Source organism: Mobula birostris, chromosome 22, assembly GCF_030028105.1.
Source record: "Mobula birostris isolate sMobBir1 chromosome 22, sMobBir1.hap1, whole genome shotgun sequence".
Lineage (NCBI taxonomy): Eukaryota > Metazoa > Chordata > Chondrichthyes > Myliobatiformes > Myliobatidae > Mobula > Mobula birostris.
Window position 1 is genome coordinate 23,575,875 of NC_092391.1, and position 17,914 is coordinate 23,593,788.

The 17,914-nt window shown below is 48.2% G+C and overlaps 1 protein-coding gene across 3 annotated transcripts in view; it reads left to right on the top strand.

Annotated features, from left to right (window-relative positions):
* Positions 1 to 12,072: 12,072 nt before the first annotated feature.
* Positions 12,073 to 17,914, top strand: part of sh3glb2b (SH3-domain GRB2-like endophilin B2b) — a 114,375-nt gene continuing 108,533 nt past the window's right edge. For all 3 annotated transcript variants that reach the window (XM_072240312.1, XM_072240313.1, XM_072240314.1), the window contains exon 1: positions 12,073 to 12,182. In XM_072240312.1, coding sequence (XP_072096413.1) covers positions 12,120 to 12,182 — 63 coding nt within the window. In that variant the 5' untranslated portion in view covers positions 12,073 to 12,119. The remainder of the gene's footprint in view (positions 12,183 to 17,914) is intronic.

Sequence of the window (17,914 nt, forward strand, 5' to 3'; positions counted from 1 at the left end):
TGGTGGCATTGGAGAGGATCCGGAGGGGGTTCATGAAAATGATTCCAGGAATGAAAGGGTTAACATATGTGGAGTGTTTGATGGCTCTGGGCCTGTACTCACTGGAGTTCAGAAGAATAATGCGGAACCTCAATGAAACCTACCGATATTGAAAGGTCTAGATAAAGTGGATATGGTGAGCATGTTTGCTATAGTGGGTGAGTTTAGGACCACAAGGCTCAGAGTTTAGGGCACAGCTTCACAACAGAGGGATGTCCATTTAGAACAGAGATGAGGAGATATTTCCTTAGCCAGAGGATAGTAAATTTGTGGAATTCATTGCCACAGGCATCTGCGGAGGCCAAATTATGGAGTATATTTAAAATGGAGGTTGATAGTTTCCTGATTAGAAAGGGCATCAAAGGTTACAGCAGGAAATTGGCGTTGAGGAATAATAAATCAGCCCTGATAGAAAGATGGAGCAGACTCGATGGGCCGAGTGGCCTAATTTGCTCCTACTTCCTATGGCAGTTGTGAGAGGGCAGTGATGATGAACAAGTTGGAAAGCTCACTGAAAGAAATGCCACAGACCCACAGACTCCCGCACTGACTCTGATTGTTTCAACTGCAGCACTGAAATCCAGAACACGCAATGTTCCTGCTAAAAGTATTAAAGTTCCTTTTAAAATCACAACCTATAATCAAAATTAAATCTGCAACATATTTGTTCCAATTTGTTCAATGATGTTCTCTATGAGATTCCTGCCACCGTCTTTATTGAATCACACTAATAAATCCCAAACACAGGGCTTTCATCTGAAATGTTCATTTTTTTCCCTCACAGACGCTGCCTGACTCATTAAGTTCCTCCTGCAGATTGTCTGTTGCTCCAGATTCCAGCATCTGCAGTGATTTATGTCTCAACCAATAATTCCATCCCCTCTGCTTCTTTCTGCCTTTTGCGCTAATTCAGCTTCCTGACCAGAGAATCGGAGTTTGCATCAGAGATACTTGTCGTTAGCCACTGCACATGGTAACAAGTTCAAAACTGTAACCATGCTGTGGAGGAAGCTATCTCCCTCACACCCGGTTTTTGATTTATTACAGACGGCTGTAGACTCTGCCAGCTTCATGGAAGGCACAACCCTTCCCACCACCGGAGACATCTTCAGGAGTCAGTGCCTTGGGAAGGTGGCGTCTATCACTTACCACCTCAAGATGTCTTGCCGTCTTCAGACTTCAGATTTATTTCAGGTTTGCGTTAACGTCCAACACAGCTTAGGATGGTAAATGTCGCCACACGTTCTGGCACTAAAAATAGCACGCCCACAAAGCTCGGCAGATCAAAATAACCCAGAGCACAACAAGCAACCAAACAACAACAGCCTTTTCCTCGCTCTCACTCACCCACACACGCGGTCGGTCCTTCCACTTCAGGACAGGCCTTCAGTCCTGGACGAGGAGGTCTCCAGTCTTCTTGGTACTACCATCAGCAAGGAACCAAAAGACCCACCCTCAACAATTCAGGAACAGCTTCTTCTCCTCTGCCGCCAGATAGTCCGAGAACTATGAACCCTACATCATTCCTTTTTGCACTATTTATTTATTTTTTTGTAATCTATAGTCATTTTATGTCCTTACACTGTATAACTGCCACAAAACAACAAGTCAATGATTCTGATTTTGAGAATCTCTGAAAATAGAAGCACATCTATGCCACCATTACGAAGGGAACAAAAGACTTACATCCAATTAAAGCTAACTAACCTATTTAGTGATATTTAGTCGAGGAATAATTATGACCAAAGCACCCAGGAAAGCTCAAACCATTTCAAAATAGTGTGACCTAAGTTGTAGCCAGGGCTGTGACTTACAGTGATATGAGGATAGTGTCTCCATCCCATTGCACTGTACTGAGGTGTCGACGTGACTTACAGCAGCTGTGGCCTGAACCATGTTCAAGAGCACAAGAATATCAGGAACAGGGGCAGGAGGAAGCCAGTCAGCCCTTCTAGCTGCTTCAACATTCATCAGGTTCCAGGCTGATCTTCTACCTCAATAACCCTGATTCCCTTAATTCATAAATGAGGTTTTTCTCAGGGGCTTTCTGTATTGCCCACCTGCTCTTTCTAGTCTGCTGGGCAGCCACTCTCTCCCTCTCTGTTTCCCCACACTTTGTGACCACTTTGTGCTTGAAGGCTTTGGCTTGGTGAATGCATCTTACAGGCCTGACCACTGCTCCAGCTCTGAAACAGGAACACCGGGTATTTCATCGGGAGACACTCCCTCCACTGGTGGCATCTGAGAAACCTGGATCTGTCCGTGACTTGGCTGAGTTGCTCTGACATATTTTATCCTCCCTAATAAGTACTGTATAAACTAAAAAATTGTCAGAAAAAAGACTCACCAGCATCTATTTACTCTCTGGATGTGGCAGGAGCCATATTCCCCCCTCCCCCATTACTGAGAGAGAGTGGCTGTTGAGATGCCAAAGTGCTGGGGTGGACGGTGGTCTCTAGATTATGGTCTCTGGGGGCTTGCTGTTCCTTGTGTGGTGGGGGGGGGCTGATGCTTTCACTGCTGCTGCTTGTGTGTGGGAGGAGGGAGAGGGGACTTTGGGGTTCCAATGATTTTCTCTCCTTTATTCTTCAGGGTTTTTTTTCCCTGTTTCGTGGATGTCTACGAAGAGTAAGAATTTCAGGTTGTATACTGTATACATTACATTGAACTTCTGAACCATAAACCATCTGTGATTAAGAAATGAGAGGGCATGATGCATGATAACTTTAGAATATACTAACAGTGTTTCCGACTTGCTGATGCTCAGTCTGCATGGGAAATGTGCAGGAGAACAACGAGGAAAAAGGATTACAAATGAGTGATTGCTGTGCGGTGCCAAACTCAAACCTCAGGCTAGAGCAGATTTTTACACATTGGTTTGTTCTAATTTAATTCTGCAGGCTCGGATAGTCAAGAGAACGTTTCACTGCTGCTTCGTTGATGGATAACTCTTTTTAAAAGCACCTGTTAATGTTAATAAGATGAAATATTTGGAAATTAAAGCCAACAAAATTAAATCTGGAACCTGGCCTCAGGCTCTTCGTTAGAACACAAAAATGCAGCTCATAGACACAGACACACTGCGCAGTCTGTCCTCTCCAGTTATAGCCATGATTTCATGAGAGAGCCAATGCAATTAAACGTAACTCTTCGAACAAGCAAGCTGACTGTTCCATAGAGTGACACTGTCGAATCACCAGCCTGATCATGATTTTGGGTCTTATGGTTAAAATAAAGGGATGAGACGTTCTGGGCTGATTTAGCGCAGGGATGAAGGGAAAGGGTCTAAACAGCTGATACTTTAGTGCAGCATGCAGAGTGTTGGACTATTGCCTCAAGAGACAGGGAGTGTCGCACAGTCGGAGGGGCGGTACCAAGGGAGTGTCGCACAGTCGGAGGGACGGTACCGAGGGAGTGTTGCACAGTCGGAGGGACAGTACCAAGAAGTCGGGATGGGCGGCAAGAATTGGCTGGAGTGACAGACAGGGAGTGACAGAAGCTGGGTCTATGGGAAAGTGGTCCCTCTGAATGGCAGCCAGTCGCCTGGTCACCAGCTGTGAGGTGCTCTCGGTGTTGCTGTGTGTGGTGAGGGGTGGCCTGTTCTTCGCCCCTGCACCATGGCTCTCACCTGAGCCACCTGGAGATTCAGGGTGGAGAGTATCTGACAGGTTGTGAGACACAAATCCCTAGACAATGGGGGTAAAGCCTACCCATGACACCCTTGCCCTTCTGGTCTCCCTTGTGGCTGTCTGCATCAAACGCTGTGTAGAACCGATACAAACAAACACCAGGTGTCACTGCGTGCTGAGTTTCTCCTTCTCCTCAGTGTTGCCAAGGATGGGCCTGGATTCATTGTGATGCCTTATTCCATGTGGCTGGATGATGCTCCATCATCAGGGATTCCTCCTCACTCCAGCCAGGCCATGGTCTCTTCTCACTGCCGCCATCAGGCAGAAGGTACAGGAACCTCAGAACTCGCACCACCAGGTTCAAGAGCAGTTACTACCCCTCGCCTTCAACCATCAGGCTCTGAATAACCACGTTCACTTGCCCATCATTAAAATGTTCCCACAGCCAATGATCTCACTCTAAGGACTCTTGATCTCATTATCTCATGTTCTCATTGTTCATTGCTATTTATTTATATTTGCATTTGCACAGTTTGTAGCCTTCTGCACTCGGGTTGATCTCTCATTGATCCTGTTATAGTCACTATTCTATAGATTGCTGAGTATGCCCACAGGAAAATGAAGCTCAGGGTTGTATAGGGTGACATATATCTATTTAGATAATAAAGTTTATTTTGAACTTTGAAATACTTGTCCATTGTAAAAAAAAGATTCTGCAGAGTAACATCTTTGACCACAAAACCACCAGACAGTGGTCAGCACGGAATGTCTTGCCAAAGGACATGAGGGATGGTTTCCCGAGCAGACTGTCAAAACTAGAACTCACGATAGGCACCAAGACCATACTTGGCCGACAGTCAGATCCCCATCAGATCTGTCATGCTGGGTTGGACGTCAGGAACAGGTGTGAGAAGGTCTCCCGCCTCTTTGACAGCGTGCATTTGAAAAGGAAGTCCGGGAAAAAGACTCCGGGCTCTTGCCAAGGTTCACCCCAAGAAGGTGCATATTACAGGGACTTGTCTTCCCAAGGGGTGCACCCCATGACACACCTCAAGTGCTGCTGGAAGATCATCAGCTCAGTGAAATATGCACTTTCATCCACCCGAAACTTTGGTCTTCCGATGACTGAGATGTTCCTGGCTGCAGGAATACGCACTGAAGGAGACACTGAAGCTCAGTTCAGCCAACATGAGGGAAAGGACTGCCATCTATGACCTTGTCACAATTAGACACTGAGGGACCAGATCCTGTGTCACAACCCTCAAACTCTCGAAGGGTGCATTGTCAGAATCAGAGACAGTATGTGGTTTATTGTCACAAACAAGAGAAAATCTGCAGAAGCTGGAAATCCAAGCAACACACACAAAGTGGGGGGGGGGGGAAGGGAAGGGGACTTCGACTCAGACCATGAGAGGCCTGCGTCGGGCATTTTCATGCCTTACAAGGCGCAGATTGGAAGTCTGTGTGGGGCGCCGCTCTTCGCACAGACATCTGAGCAACGTGTGGTTAAGTGCCTTGCTCAAGGGCAGAAAGACACTGCCACAGCTGAGGCTCGAACTAGTGACCTTCAGATCACTAGACAAACGCCTTAACCACTTGGCCACGTGCCCACCACACACACAAAATGCTGGAGGAACTCGGTAGTCCTGGCAGCATCTACGAAAAGAGTGCTGTCGACAGTTTGTATGTTGTGAAACTTGTCGTTTTGTGGCAGCAGTACAGTGCAAAGGCATAAAAATTACAAAATAAATAAATATATTTTGCAAAATGAAAAAAGAATAATGAAGTAGTGTTAATGCGTTCATGGGCCATTCAGAAATCTGACTGTGGAGGGGAAGATGCTGTTAAATAATTCAGGTTCTGTGCCTCATCCCCAGTAGTAGTGATGAGAAGAGGGGCATGTACCAGATGCTGGAGGTCCTGAGTTATGGATACCACCTTCTCGAGGAACCACGTCTTGAAGATGTCCTCGATGGTTGAGACGGCTGTGTCTGTGATGGAGCTGGTTGAGCCTACAGCCCTCTGCAGCCTCTTGTGAGCCTGTGAATTGGAACCTCCCTACCAGGCAGTGATGAAATCAATCAGAATGCTGTCCGCCACACATCTGTAGAAACTTGCAAGAGTGTGTGGTGATATACCAAATCTTTTCAAAACTCCTAACCAAGTGGAGCCGTGGACGTGTCTTCTTCGTGATTCAATGAGATGGCATTCATGGTATTGGTACTTTGTACTTGTGGTGTATTACATTGGTAACACTATGGACATAAAGGAAGGCAGTTACTCTTTTGTATATATTTTATGTGAAGCAAATCCAATTTTTATAATAAAAATGTCAACAACCTGAGAATTCTCCAAAAGGACCACAATCTTGTTGTGGTTCGAAACTTGTGTGTCTCAATGACCTGGAGAGCTATGTTGGCTGGAGTCAGGGCTCTATGCTTTGGCTCTTGGTAGGGTCACCCATGCCAAACAGGTCAAAGGATAGAGGTCAGACTAAGACAGGTCCACCAATTTTCCAGGTTCAGGGGCTCTGCTCAGGGCTACCAACCCTGACTGGTCAATCAAGACAGTTATGGAAACAGCAGTGAAGAATCCTTCTACATCTGTGTGTGATGGTATTTCTGAGTCTCCAACCGGGACTTGCGCGACTGACAGTAAACTGGGGGGAAGCTACTGACAGAATGAAGGAAACCGCGAACGCCGCTGGAGATGGAGAACCTTCATTGCTGCCCTAAACGCCAGCAGTGGAACAAGCAAAAGAAGAAGAACCCTGAGAATGAATTTTAAAAGCTCAAATAAAAGCTGCCTCTTTCCCACCAGTGAAATGGACAAGGCCTTTGCTATCAGAACAACACTTCCCGCATCTCAACAACCACTGCAATGCTTCAAAGCATTTCTGAAACTTGCCTGAAAGTTCTGTACGAATTCACTTTATTATATAACCTCAAGTCTTGTCAAACAGACAAATTATTTCAGCTTTATTATGATTAAGTAGATAATATTGCACATACTAGAATGTTTGTGTAATTTGGAAGATTGTCCAGTTGGCAACAGTCTAAAGTTATTAAAAAAATTATGCAGCTCAAAACAGGAATCCAGAGATGATATTATGATACCCCATAGTGCACGAATTAGAGAAAAAAAATCTGTCTTATTTTATTGCCCTCTTATCACATCTACCTCTAACAATGCACACTGAGCTGCAAGCAATTTTAATGCAAGAAATTCACACTCTTGTTATTGCACTAATTAGTCGCTTTTAATATTCCATATAAAAGGAAACTATTTGTCTATGAGTCTATGCCAGCTTCCAGTGTGTTCTTATCAATCTCATTCCCCCAACTTATTTCCCTGAACCTATTCGTTGACACGTCTATTAACACCTTTCCAATTCCCTCACTACCCACCTGCATTAGTGGCCAATTCAATGCTCAGACAGTTTATTTATGCTCAGATGGAATTATTCCCACAAGCACCTCTGCACCATCCATCCCAAGCAGGACTTCCTGGTGGCCAAGCATTTTAATTCTGTTTTCCATTCCTGTTCCGACATGTCGTTCCATGGCCTCCTCTTGCGCCAAGATGAGGTTACCCTCCGGGTGGAGGAGCAACACCTTATATTCCGTCTGGGTAGCCTCCAACCTGATGGCATGATTATCGTTTCCTCCTTCTGGTAAACAAAATTCCTGCCCTTCCTCTATTCCCCCGCAATGACCTTTTTACCTCTTCTCACCTGCCCTTGACTTTCCCATGTCCCTTCCTCCTTCCCTTTCTCCAATAGTGCACTCTCTTCTCCTATCAGATTCTTTCTTCTCCGGTCCTATATCTTTCCCGCCCATCTGGCTTCACCTGTCACCTTCCAGCTAGCCTCCTCCCCCCCCACGCCCAACCTTTATATTCTAGCATCTTCTCCCTTCCTTCTCGGTCCTGAAGAAGTGTCTTAGCCTGAAGCGTCGACTGTCTATTCATTTCCGTAGAGGCTGCCTGATCTGCTGAGTTCTTCCACCATTTTGTGTGTGTGCTGCTTTGGATTTCCAGCACCAGGAGATTTTCTCGTGTTTATGATCCCCAAGAGCAGCAAGTCACCATAATCTGTTGGATGATTTCAGCCACTTTACTAATCCACAATGAAACTTTTATTTTATACTCTTAATTGGTTTGGGATCAGCCCAAAATTATTTTGAGGGATGTCCTTGGATAAACATAATCTGCTTGGGAGGGGTCATAATGGTTTTATGTGTGGGAAGTCATGTTTGATAAACCTTTTAGTGTTTTTGAAGAGGTAACCAGAAAGATAGACGAAGGTATGCAGTGGATATTGTCTGTTTGTACTTTACAAAGGCCTTTGACAAGGTCTCACATGGTAGCCTGATCTGGAAGGTTAGGTCCCATGGAAACCAGGCAGAGCTAATTTGTTTGGCTCAGAGGTAGGGAGCAAAGGGTGCTGGTTCCAGGTTGTTTTTCAAAATGGAGTTGGTGTGCTGCAGGGCTCAGCGTGGGGACCCTTGTTATTTGTCAATTATATCAATAATTTGGATGCCAATGCACAAGGCTTGATCAGTATGCTTGCAGATGACACAACATTAGGAGATAGTGAAGAAGGTTATTATAGTTTGCGGGGAATTTTGATCAGTTAGAGAGGTGGGCTGAGGAACAGCAAGTAAGATAGGTTTGAGGTGATTGGAAAGTCAAACCAGCTTAGGACTTGTACTATGAATGGTAGGGCACTCAGGAGAGTAATGGAATAGAGAAACTGGTGAGTGCAATTGCCTGGTTTGTTGAAAGCGGCATCAGGGGTAGACAGGGTAGTAGAAAGCTCACTGGCTTTCTTCACTGAGTACAGGAGCTACACCATTTACTGCACTGTATAAGTCTTGGTGGAACTGCACTAGAAGTACTGTGTACAGATTTGGTACAGAACCAGTTACAGGAAAGATGGGATTATATTGGAATGAGCGCATAAAAGATGTACGAGTACGTTTCCAGGACCAGAGGGTCTAAGTTATAGGGAGAGATTGGCCTCGCCATGCCTTCCTTTCTTCAAACACAGGAGAATGAGGGGCAACACACATAAAAGTTGCTGGTGAACGCAGCAGGCCAGGCAGCATCTCTCGGAAGAGGTGCAGTCAACGTTTCAGGCCGAGACCCTTCATCAGGACTAACTAAAGGAAGAGTGACTAAGGGATTTAAAAGTTGGAGGGGGAGGGGGAGATCCAAAATGATAGGAGAAGACAGGAGGGGGAGGGACGGAGCCAAGAGCTGGACAGGTGATAGGCAAAAGGGATACGAGAGGATCATGGGACAGGAAGTCTGGGAAGAAAGACAATGGGGGGGGGGACCCAGAGGATGGGCAAGGGGTATATTCAGAGGGACAGAGGGAGAAAAAGGAGAGTGAGAGAAAGAATGTGTGTATAAAAATAAGTAACAGATGGGGTACGAGGGGGAGGTGGGGCATTAGCGGAAGTTAGAGAAGTCGATGTTCATGCCATCAGGTTGGAGGCTACCCAGACGGAATATAAGGTGTTGTTCCTCCAACCTGAGTGTGGTTTCATCTTTACAGTAGAGGAGGCCGTGGATAGACAGGTCAGAATGGGAATGGGATGTGGAATTAAAATGTGTGGCCACTGGGAGATCCTGCTTTCTCTGGCGGACAGAGCGTAGGTGTTCAGCAAAGCGGTCTCCCAGTCTGCGTCGGGTCTCGCCAATATATAAAAGGCCACATCGGGAGCACCGGACGCAGTATATCACCCCAGCCGACTCACAGGTGAAGTGTTGCCTCACCTGGAAGGACTGTTTGGGGCCCTGAATGGTGGTAAGGGAGGAAGTGTAAGGGCATGTGTAGCACTTGTTCCGCTTACACGGATAAGTGCCAGGAGGGAGATCAGTGGGGAGGGATGGGGGGGATGAATGGACAAGGGAGTCGCGTAGGGAGCGATCCCTGCGGAATGCAGAGAGAGGGGGGGAGGGAAAGATGTGCTTAGTGGTGGGATCCCATTGGAGGTGGCGGAAGTTACGGAGAATAATATGTTGGACCCGGAGGCTGGTGGGGTGGTAGGTGAGGACCAGGGGAACCCTATTCCTAGTGGGGTGGCGGGAGGATGGAGTGAGAGCAGATGTACGTGAAATGGGGGAGATGCGTTTAAGAGCAGAGTTGATAGTGGAGGAAGGGAAGCCCCTTTCTTTAAAAAAGGAAGACATCTCCCTCATCCTAGAATGAAAAGCTTCATCCTGAGAGCAGACGCGGCGGAGACGGAGGAATTGCGAGAAGGGGATGGCGTTTTTGCAAGAGACAGGGTGAGAAGAGGAATAGTCCAGATAGCTGTGAGAGTCAGTAGGCTTATAGTAGACATCAGTGGATAAGCTGTCTCCAGAGACAGAGACAGAAAGATCTAGAAAGGGGATGGAGGTGTCAGAAATGGCCCAGGTAAACTTGAGGGCAGGGTGAAAGTTGGAGGCAAAGTTAATAAAGTCAACGAGCTCTGCATACGTGCAGGAAGTAGCACCAATGCAGTCGTTGATGTAGCGAAGGAAAAGTGGGGGGCAGATACCAGAATAGGCACGGAACATAGATTGTTCCACAAACCCAACAAAAAGGCAGGCATAGCTAGGACCCATACGGGTGCCCATAGCTACACCTTTAGTTTGGAGGAAGTGGGAGGAGCAAGAAAGGTGCTTCCCTTCCTCCATTATCAACTCTGCTCTTAAACGCATTTCCCCCATTTCACGTACATCTGCTCTCACTCCATCCTCCCACCACCCCACTAGGAATAGGGTTCCCCTGGTCCTGTTATATATTGGCGAGACCCGAAGCAGACTGGGAGACTGCTTTGCTGAACAACTACGCTCTGTCCGCCAGAGAAAGCAGGATCTCCCAGTGGCCACACATTTTAATTCCACATCCCATTCCCATTCTGACATGTCTATCCACGGCCTCCTCTACTGTAAAGATGAAGCCACACTCAGGTTGGAGGAACAACACCTTATATTCCATCTGGGTAGCCTCCAACCTGATGGCATGAACATCGACTTCTCTAACTTCCGCTAAGGCCCCACCTCCCCCTCGTACCCCATTTGTTACTTATTTTTATACACACATTCTTTCTCTCACTCTCCTTTTTCTCCCTCTGTCCCTCTGAATATACCCCTTGCCCATCCTCTGGGTTCCCCCCCCATCTTTCTTCCCAGACTTCCTGTTCCATGATCCTCTCGTATCCCCTTTTGCCAATCACCTGTCCAGCTCTTGGCTCCATCCCTCCCCCTCCTGTCTTCTCCTATCGTTTTGGATCTCCCCCTCCCCCTCCAACTTTCAAATCCCTTACTCACTCTTCCTTCAGTTAGTCCTGACGAAGGGTCTCGGCCTGAAACGTCGACTGCACCTCTTCCTACAGATGCTGCCTGGCCTGCTGCATTCACCAGCAACTTTTATGTGTGTTGCTTGAATTTCCAGCATCTGCAGAATTCCTGTAGAATGAGGGGCAGTCTTATAGAGATGTTTAAATTATGAGAGGCGTAATGATGGGTGGTACGTATTGCCCCCAGCAGAGACCAAAACTAGGAGGCAGAGATTTAGCACGAACTTGAGAAAATCTGCAGACGCTGGAAATCTAGGCAACACACACATAATGTTGGAGGATCCCAGCAGGTCAGGCAGCATCCATGGATAAGGAACCGGGAAATTGATGGGTGAAAGAGATAAAGGGCTGGAGAAGGGGGAATCTGATAGGAGAAGGTAGAAGAGCATGGAAGAAAGGGAAGGGGAGGAGCATCAGAGAGCGGCGAAGGCCAGGTTACAGGCCATTCGATTTATCATGGCCACCCCGACTAGTAGGCCCCTATCCGGATTATGCCCATCTTCCAGCACTTGGCCCATAACCTTCTACGCTAGTGTGATTGAAGTCCCTGTCAAGACACCTCTCAAACGCTGTCAGCTCTTTCCACTGCTCCCTCAGGCAAGAGTGTTCCAAGTACTCACCACTCTCGGTGAAAAAGATATCCCTCACATTCCCTCTGAATCTTTTAGCCTTCGACCTAAATCCATATCCTCTAGTTTTATTCACCTCTGATAAGGGCAAATGTTCCCTGCCGTCCTCCCGTCCTGATTTTACATACCTGGCGAGTAGAGCTGCCCGTTTAAGAGTCCGCGCTGCCGATTGCAGATGTGATGGATGGGACATCGTAATGTGTTTGATCTCCTTCGAAAGGCGCATCTTGCTAATCCGGTGTGTTCCCCGAACGGATCCGACGCGAAGCCCACCTGACAGTACTCCGTCGCCGGATGCGAGGGCGGGTGGGCGCGGCTGCCGGGCAGCCCTCCGCCTGTTTAAGAGAGCCGGCGAACATTGCCCGTTTAAGAGGCGGTGACTGCTGCTGGTGGATGGGATGGATGGGTTTAGCCGGGGGGTGGGGGGTTGTGTGCCCAGTTTGTGAGGGAGGCAGAGCGCAGGAGGGAGGATGGATTTCAGCGTGAAGAAGCTGGCTTCGGACGCGGGAGTTTTCTTCACCAGGGCGGTCCAGGTGAGGACTCGGATCACCCGACTCCCTCTCTCCCCTGCTGAAGATAATATTTGAATATTGAGGCCTGGCGAGGCTCTGGGACCGGGCAGGGGGTTACAGTGCTGGGAGTGCAGCGGGGGCGGGGAGAGGAGCGGGATGGCACCTCGGATCTGCCCAGGAACAAAAGGGCTGGGGTGTGAGACAGGGGCACGGGCTTCGCACCCGTCCCGGGCAGGGGCACGGGCACGGTCACGGTCCCTTGTCCCCGCTGTAAGGCAAGAGGCCCGGGAAGGTGAGACCTAAGGTCGGGGAGGGGTGAGGGTGGCTAAGGTGGGACCCGGGTCCGACGCAGGGTTAGAGGCAGTGACCGAAACCCAGGCGCAAAAGGACGGGGGTGGGGGGGGGGTCGCAGGACTCTGACCGCGACCCGGGGGCAGAGGTTGAGGTTCAGGCATCAGGAGATGGCGATACGGGCACCCCTGGAGATGGGTGCACGGTGGCAGAGCAACCCCCTTAAGTTGACCCCGACCTCCATCGTGCCCCAGTATTAAAGCACACACACTGAGTATGATCGGGGCCAGATACTGATGTAGAGACAGAGAATGAGAGGCGGGCACCCAGACCCCCCGAGACAGACCCTGACAGCTGAGGGTTCCTGATCCTAGAATCGCGGGCGGAACCTCTCCCTCCCCTCCCTGTAACGCCCTTGTTTCTGGTGAATGAAGCCGTGTTGTGAACAGCAAGACTCGGGGAAAGTTGCCGAGTGAGACCGTTGGCCATCAGAGTTGGCTACTAATTAAAATATAAAACTAAGGCTGGAGGGGAATTGGGGGAAAGAAGTTGGCAGACTCTGCGTGAGTGGAACTGTGTGGCGCACCCGCTGCTGTTCTACCTTCATCTGCGGGGAAACGCAAACCGAGCTGTTCCGGATTGCCTGCCGCTCCGCTGACAAACTTATTCCGATGTCCCTCTGCGCTTGTCTCCGCCGACCCCTCGCGGGATATTTAAGTCGCGCACCCCAATGGGTACACAGTAAATTTGCTGGATTAAATTTCCCTACCGCAGTCGGTCTGTGTGGTTCCACGCTGGGCCACTTGCAGGGTAGGAACAGGGATGGGGGGGCAGTGGTTGGAACGGGTCAGTAGTGCTGCAGACAGACTGCCTTCGCAATTCCAACTGTTACTTTGCTTGTGCTATCTGCGTGTTGAGAGTCGCAGAGCCGTGGAGTCCGCCCTGTCATGTTGCCAAGATGAAAAATCTAAAGTAGGAGCCAGAGGGCAGAGGGATGTAGTCTGAGTCACGAAAGTCGTGGGTAGAATCAGATTCTGGTCTAACACATGTCGTGAAAAGATTACTGTCTAGCGACTACAGTACAGTGCAATAAATTAAAACTCACTAAGTTATAAGAATATCTAAATAAGCAGTGCAAAAAGAAAACAAAATCGTGTTAGGAAATCTGATGGCGGAGGGGAAGAGGCTGTTTGAGCGTGCGTCTTCACGCTCCCGGATGGTGGTAAGGAGAAGAGGGCATGCCCTGGGTGATGAGGGTCCCTCATGATAGGTGCCGCCTTCTTGAGGCGCCCCAGTGTAAGTACCGAGGGTGCATTGTCTTCTTGGAGATGCCGCGGGCCATCTCTCCTCTTGGGCTGACCGGGCGGGGAGCACTCGTTTGGAATTTGGGGTGGGGTGGGGAATGAGTTGCCTACGCGGTCCAGGAAACCCCGAGCTCGTCCAGTGGGAAGGACCCTACACACGTGACAGTCTAAAGACGGGTTTGTGCAATCATAGCTGCACGTCTCTTGTGTAATTTTCCTTCTTCCTGCCGTTTAAAAATCTCACTTTACTTTCCCTCCTTCCCTTTCTACTCACCTGATTCGAGGAGTTGTTGGGGTGCCGGTGTATCTCCGGAAGCGCCGCTCTGGGTGCAGCGTCCCAGGAGGCGAGAGCCGGCGGGGGGCTGTTAAAGACTCTGTAGTGCCGGCGCTGTCTCCACCTTTAATTCACCAAGCTTGTCCTGCTGCCCTGTACGGGCAGCTCCGATTGCGGCGAAGCGGGCAGAACTCCCTGCCCAAGGTCGGGACTTCCCCTGGACGTTACAGATCGGGAGCTAGCCCCCACCACCCCCGCCTCCGCGTGTACTCTCCTCCCGAGCCTTCCTAACATCAGTAAATCCTGACGAAGGGTCTCGGCCCGAAATGTCGACTGTACCTCTTCCTAGAGATGCTGCCTGGCCTGCTGCGTTCACCAGCAACTTTGATGTGTGTTGCTTGAAATTCCAGCATCTGCAGAATTCCTCGTGTTTGCGTTTTAAATCCTGGCATCCGGTTTGAGACCATTACAGCACAGTAGGCCCCTTTAACCCACGATGTTGTGCCGACCTTTTAACCTACTCCAGGATCAATCTAATCCTTCTCTCCTGCACAACCCTGCATTTTTCTTTCATCCATGTGCCTAAGAGTTTCTTAAATGTCCCTAATGTAACTGCCATCCCTGCACCCGCGTTCCACTTTCTGTGTAAGGAACTTGCCTCTGATATCACCCTATGGTGTGCTCCAACCTCTGTAAGATTATGCCCCCCTATGCCATTTCAACCCTGGGGTAAAAGTCTCTGGTTGCCCACTTGATCAAAGCCTCTTATCATCTTGTACACCTGCATCAAGTCGCCTCTCAACCTCATTCACTCCAAAGAGTAAAATCCTAACTCACTCAATCTTTCTTCATAAGACGCGCCAGGTACTGCAGATGCAGGAAATCTAGAGCGGTACACACAATGTGCTGGAGGAGCTCAGCAGGTCGAGCAGCATGTGTGGGAATAAACAGTCGATGTTCTGGGCCCTGAGACATCAACAGGATGTTTATTCAAATCCATAGATGCTGCCTCACCTGCTGGGCTCCTCCAGTACATTGTGCATAGACTTGCCCTCTAATCCAGGCAGCATCCTGGCAAATCCCCTCTACACTCTCTCTAAACCTTCCTACGTGCTTCCTTTCATTATTGTTCGTGTGCAGCAGTTCTTGGCTCTTTGCAACAGTGATAAGATTTTAAAATACTTTGTTGGCAGTGAAGTGCTTTGGGGATCAAAGGGTTGAGAAAAGTGTTATTGAGATGCAAGTCCTGTTTCAGAATTAAATGTAGTTTCATAATACATTTTTCAGTGGTTCGACATTTTTTTATTATTTAAGATAAAATATTATAGGGAGTTGTCGTCGGTTGTAGTGAGACATTGACAGAATGCAGAGCTGGGCTGAGAAGAGGCAGATGGAGTTCAACCTGGAAAAGTGGGAAGTGATTCACTTTGGAGGGTGGAATTTGAAGACAGAATACAGGGTTAAGGGCAGTGTGGAGGAACAGATGGATCTTGAAGTCCACGTCTATGGATTCCTCAAAGCTGCTGTGCGGGTTGATAGGGCTGTTAAGGTGTACGGTTGTGTTGGCCTTCATTAGTTGAGCGACTGAGTTCAAGAGCTGTGGGATAATGTTGCAGCTCCATAAAGCTCTGGTTAGCCCACTCTTGGAATGTTGTGTTCAGTTCTGACCACCTCGTCAAAGGAAGGATGAGGAAGCAAGCCGGGAAAAAAAAACATGAAAGTCGTTCAAAGAGAGAAGCATTAACCCCCCCCCCGCACAAAAAAAGGACAGCCCCCAAAACTCCCTCCCTCTGCAAAAAGACGAACAGGACTATTGACCCCCAAAGAAACAACCTCTCCCCTGCACAAAATAATTAACAGAACATCAACCCATAAACACCCTCCCCTCGCACAACAAAATGGAATAGGAACAGATGATTTAAAAAAAACACAATGTAAAAACCATAAGACTGAAAAAGTCCACAATATTCCAATCCATAAGTGCAGAATCATGATACCTTCCTACAATATCACCGACATTCATCAAAAGAGAGGGACAGCACACGAGACAGAGGCCTCCCTGCCTGCCACAGCGAGCCACACAGCGATAGGCCGCTCACAGACTCCTCCGGCAGTGATCAAAAGGAAGGCAGATGGTGCTGAGTTCTCGCTCGCCTTCTGGTGTCGCCTCGCTGTCTCTACCTTGTTGCTTTTATCGGCGATTAATGGACGCTTTAAGCAGTGACGTAGAAACGAACATCAGCTTGCGCACCATCTCAAAGTTTCTTCGCATAGAGGCCGCCCGAGTACGCACTCGCTTCCCAGAATCTTCTCATAGACAGCAAAGTGCTGGATCACATAATCAACCTCCAAACCGTAAATCGTAGGCTCTAACAGTCCCAGAAGCACACGAGGTGAAAAACAGACGGAAAAGAAGTAAAGAAGACATTTTTGTGGGCTATCTGGAGATCCCGACTGAGGTAGTGCTGTAGACTTGCACCATCCTGACCAGCCTCGGAGTTTTGCAGAATGGCGGTGGGGGGAATCTCATTGAAATCTATCAAACATTGAAAGGCCTGGATACATTGGACATTGAGAGGATGTTTCCCACCGTGGGGGAGTCCAGGACAAGAGACAGCACAGCCTCAGAACACAGGAACACCCTTTTAGATGAAGAGGAATTTCTTTAGCGGAGAGTGATGAATCTGTGGGAACTCGTTGCCACAGGTGGCTGTGAATGTCATCCAATACATTTAAAACAGAAGTTGGTAGGTTCTTGCTTAGTAAGGGTGTGAAAGGTTATGGCGAGAAGGCAAGAGAGTGGGGTTGAGAGAGATAATAAATCAGCCATGATAGAATGGTGGAGCAGACTCCCGTTTCAGCTCCTAGGTCTTATGATCTTATAATTTTAAAGTGATTGGAGGAAAATATAGGGGGGATGTCAGAGCTAGTGTTTCCACACAGAGTGGTGGGTGTGTGGAGTTCATTGCCGGGGCGGTGGTAGAGGCAGATACATTACAGACCCTTAGATAAGCACATAGTTGATGGAAGATGGAATGGAAGGGTGAGATTGATCTCGAAGTAGGTTAAAGGGTTGGCACAACAGCATGGGCTGTGCTGTTCTGTACCATGTTCTAACAATAATGGTGATGACACACGAGGCCGAAGATGCAGGAACTGGGATCAAAACCAAGCTGCTGGAGGATCTCAGCGGTACAGCCGTGAGATGACCTGAAACATTTGAATTTCAAAGTAAATTTATCATCAGTGCGTATATGTCACCATATACAACCCTGAGGTTCGTTTTCTTGTGGGCAGCCACAATTAGTTACAAGAAGCACAACAGAATCAATGAAAGACCACACGCAACAGGATGGACAACCACCAATGTGCCAAAGGGACAAGAAACTGTGCAGATACAAAAAGGAAGAGAAAAAAAGAATAATAATAATAGTAATAAATATTGAGAACATGAGATGAAGAGTCCTTGAGAGTGAGTCCAGTTCAGAGGAAACGGTTCAGTGAAGAGGAGTGAAGTTATCCCTTTCTGGTTCAAGATCCTGATGGTTGAGGGGTAGTAACTGTTCCTGAACCTGGTGATGTGGGTCCCAAGGTTCCTGTACCTTCTTCCTGATGGCAGCAGCAAGAAGAGAGCGTGGCCTGGATGGCGGGGGCCCTTGATAATGAATGCTGCTTTCCTGTGACAGCACTGGGTGTATTTGTGCTCAATGGTGGGGCGGGTGGGCTTTACCTGTGATGGACTGAGCCATATCCACTTTTTTTTAGGCATTTCCAAACAAGGGCATTGGTGTTTTCATACGAGGCCATGATGCAACCAGTCAATATGCCCCCCTCCACTCATCTATAAAAGTTTGTCCAAGTTTTAGATGACACGCCCAATCTTG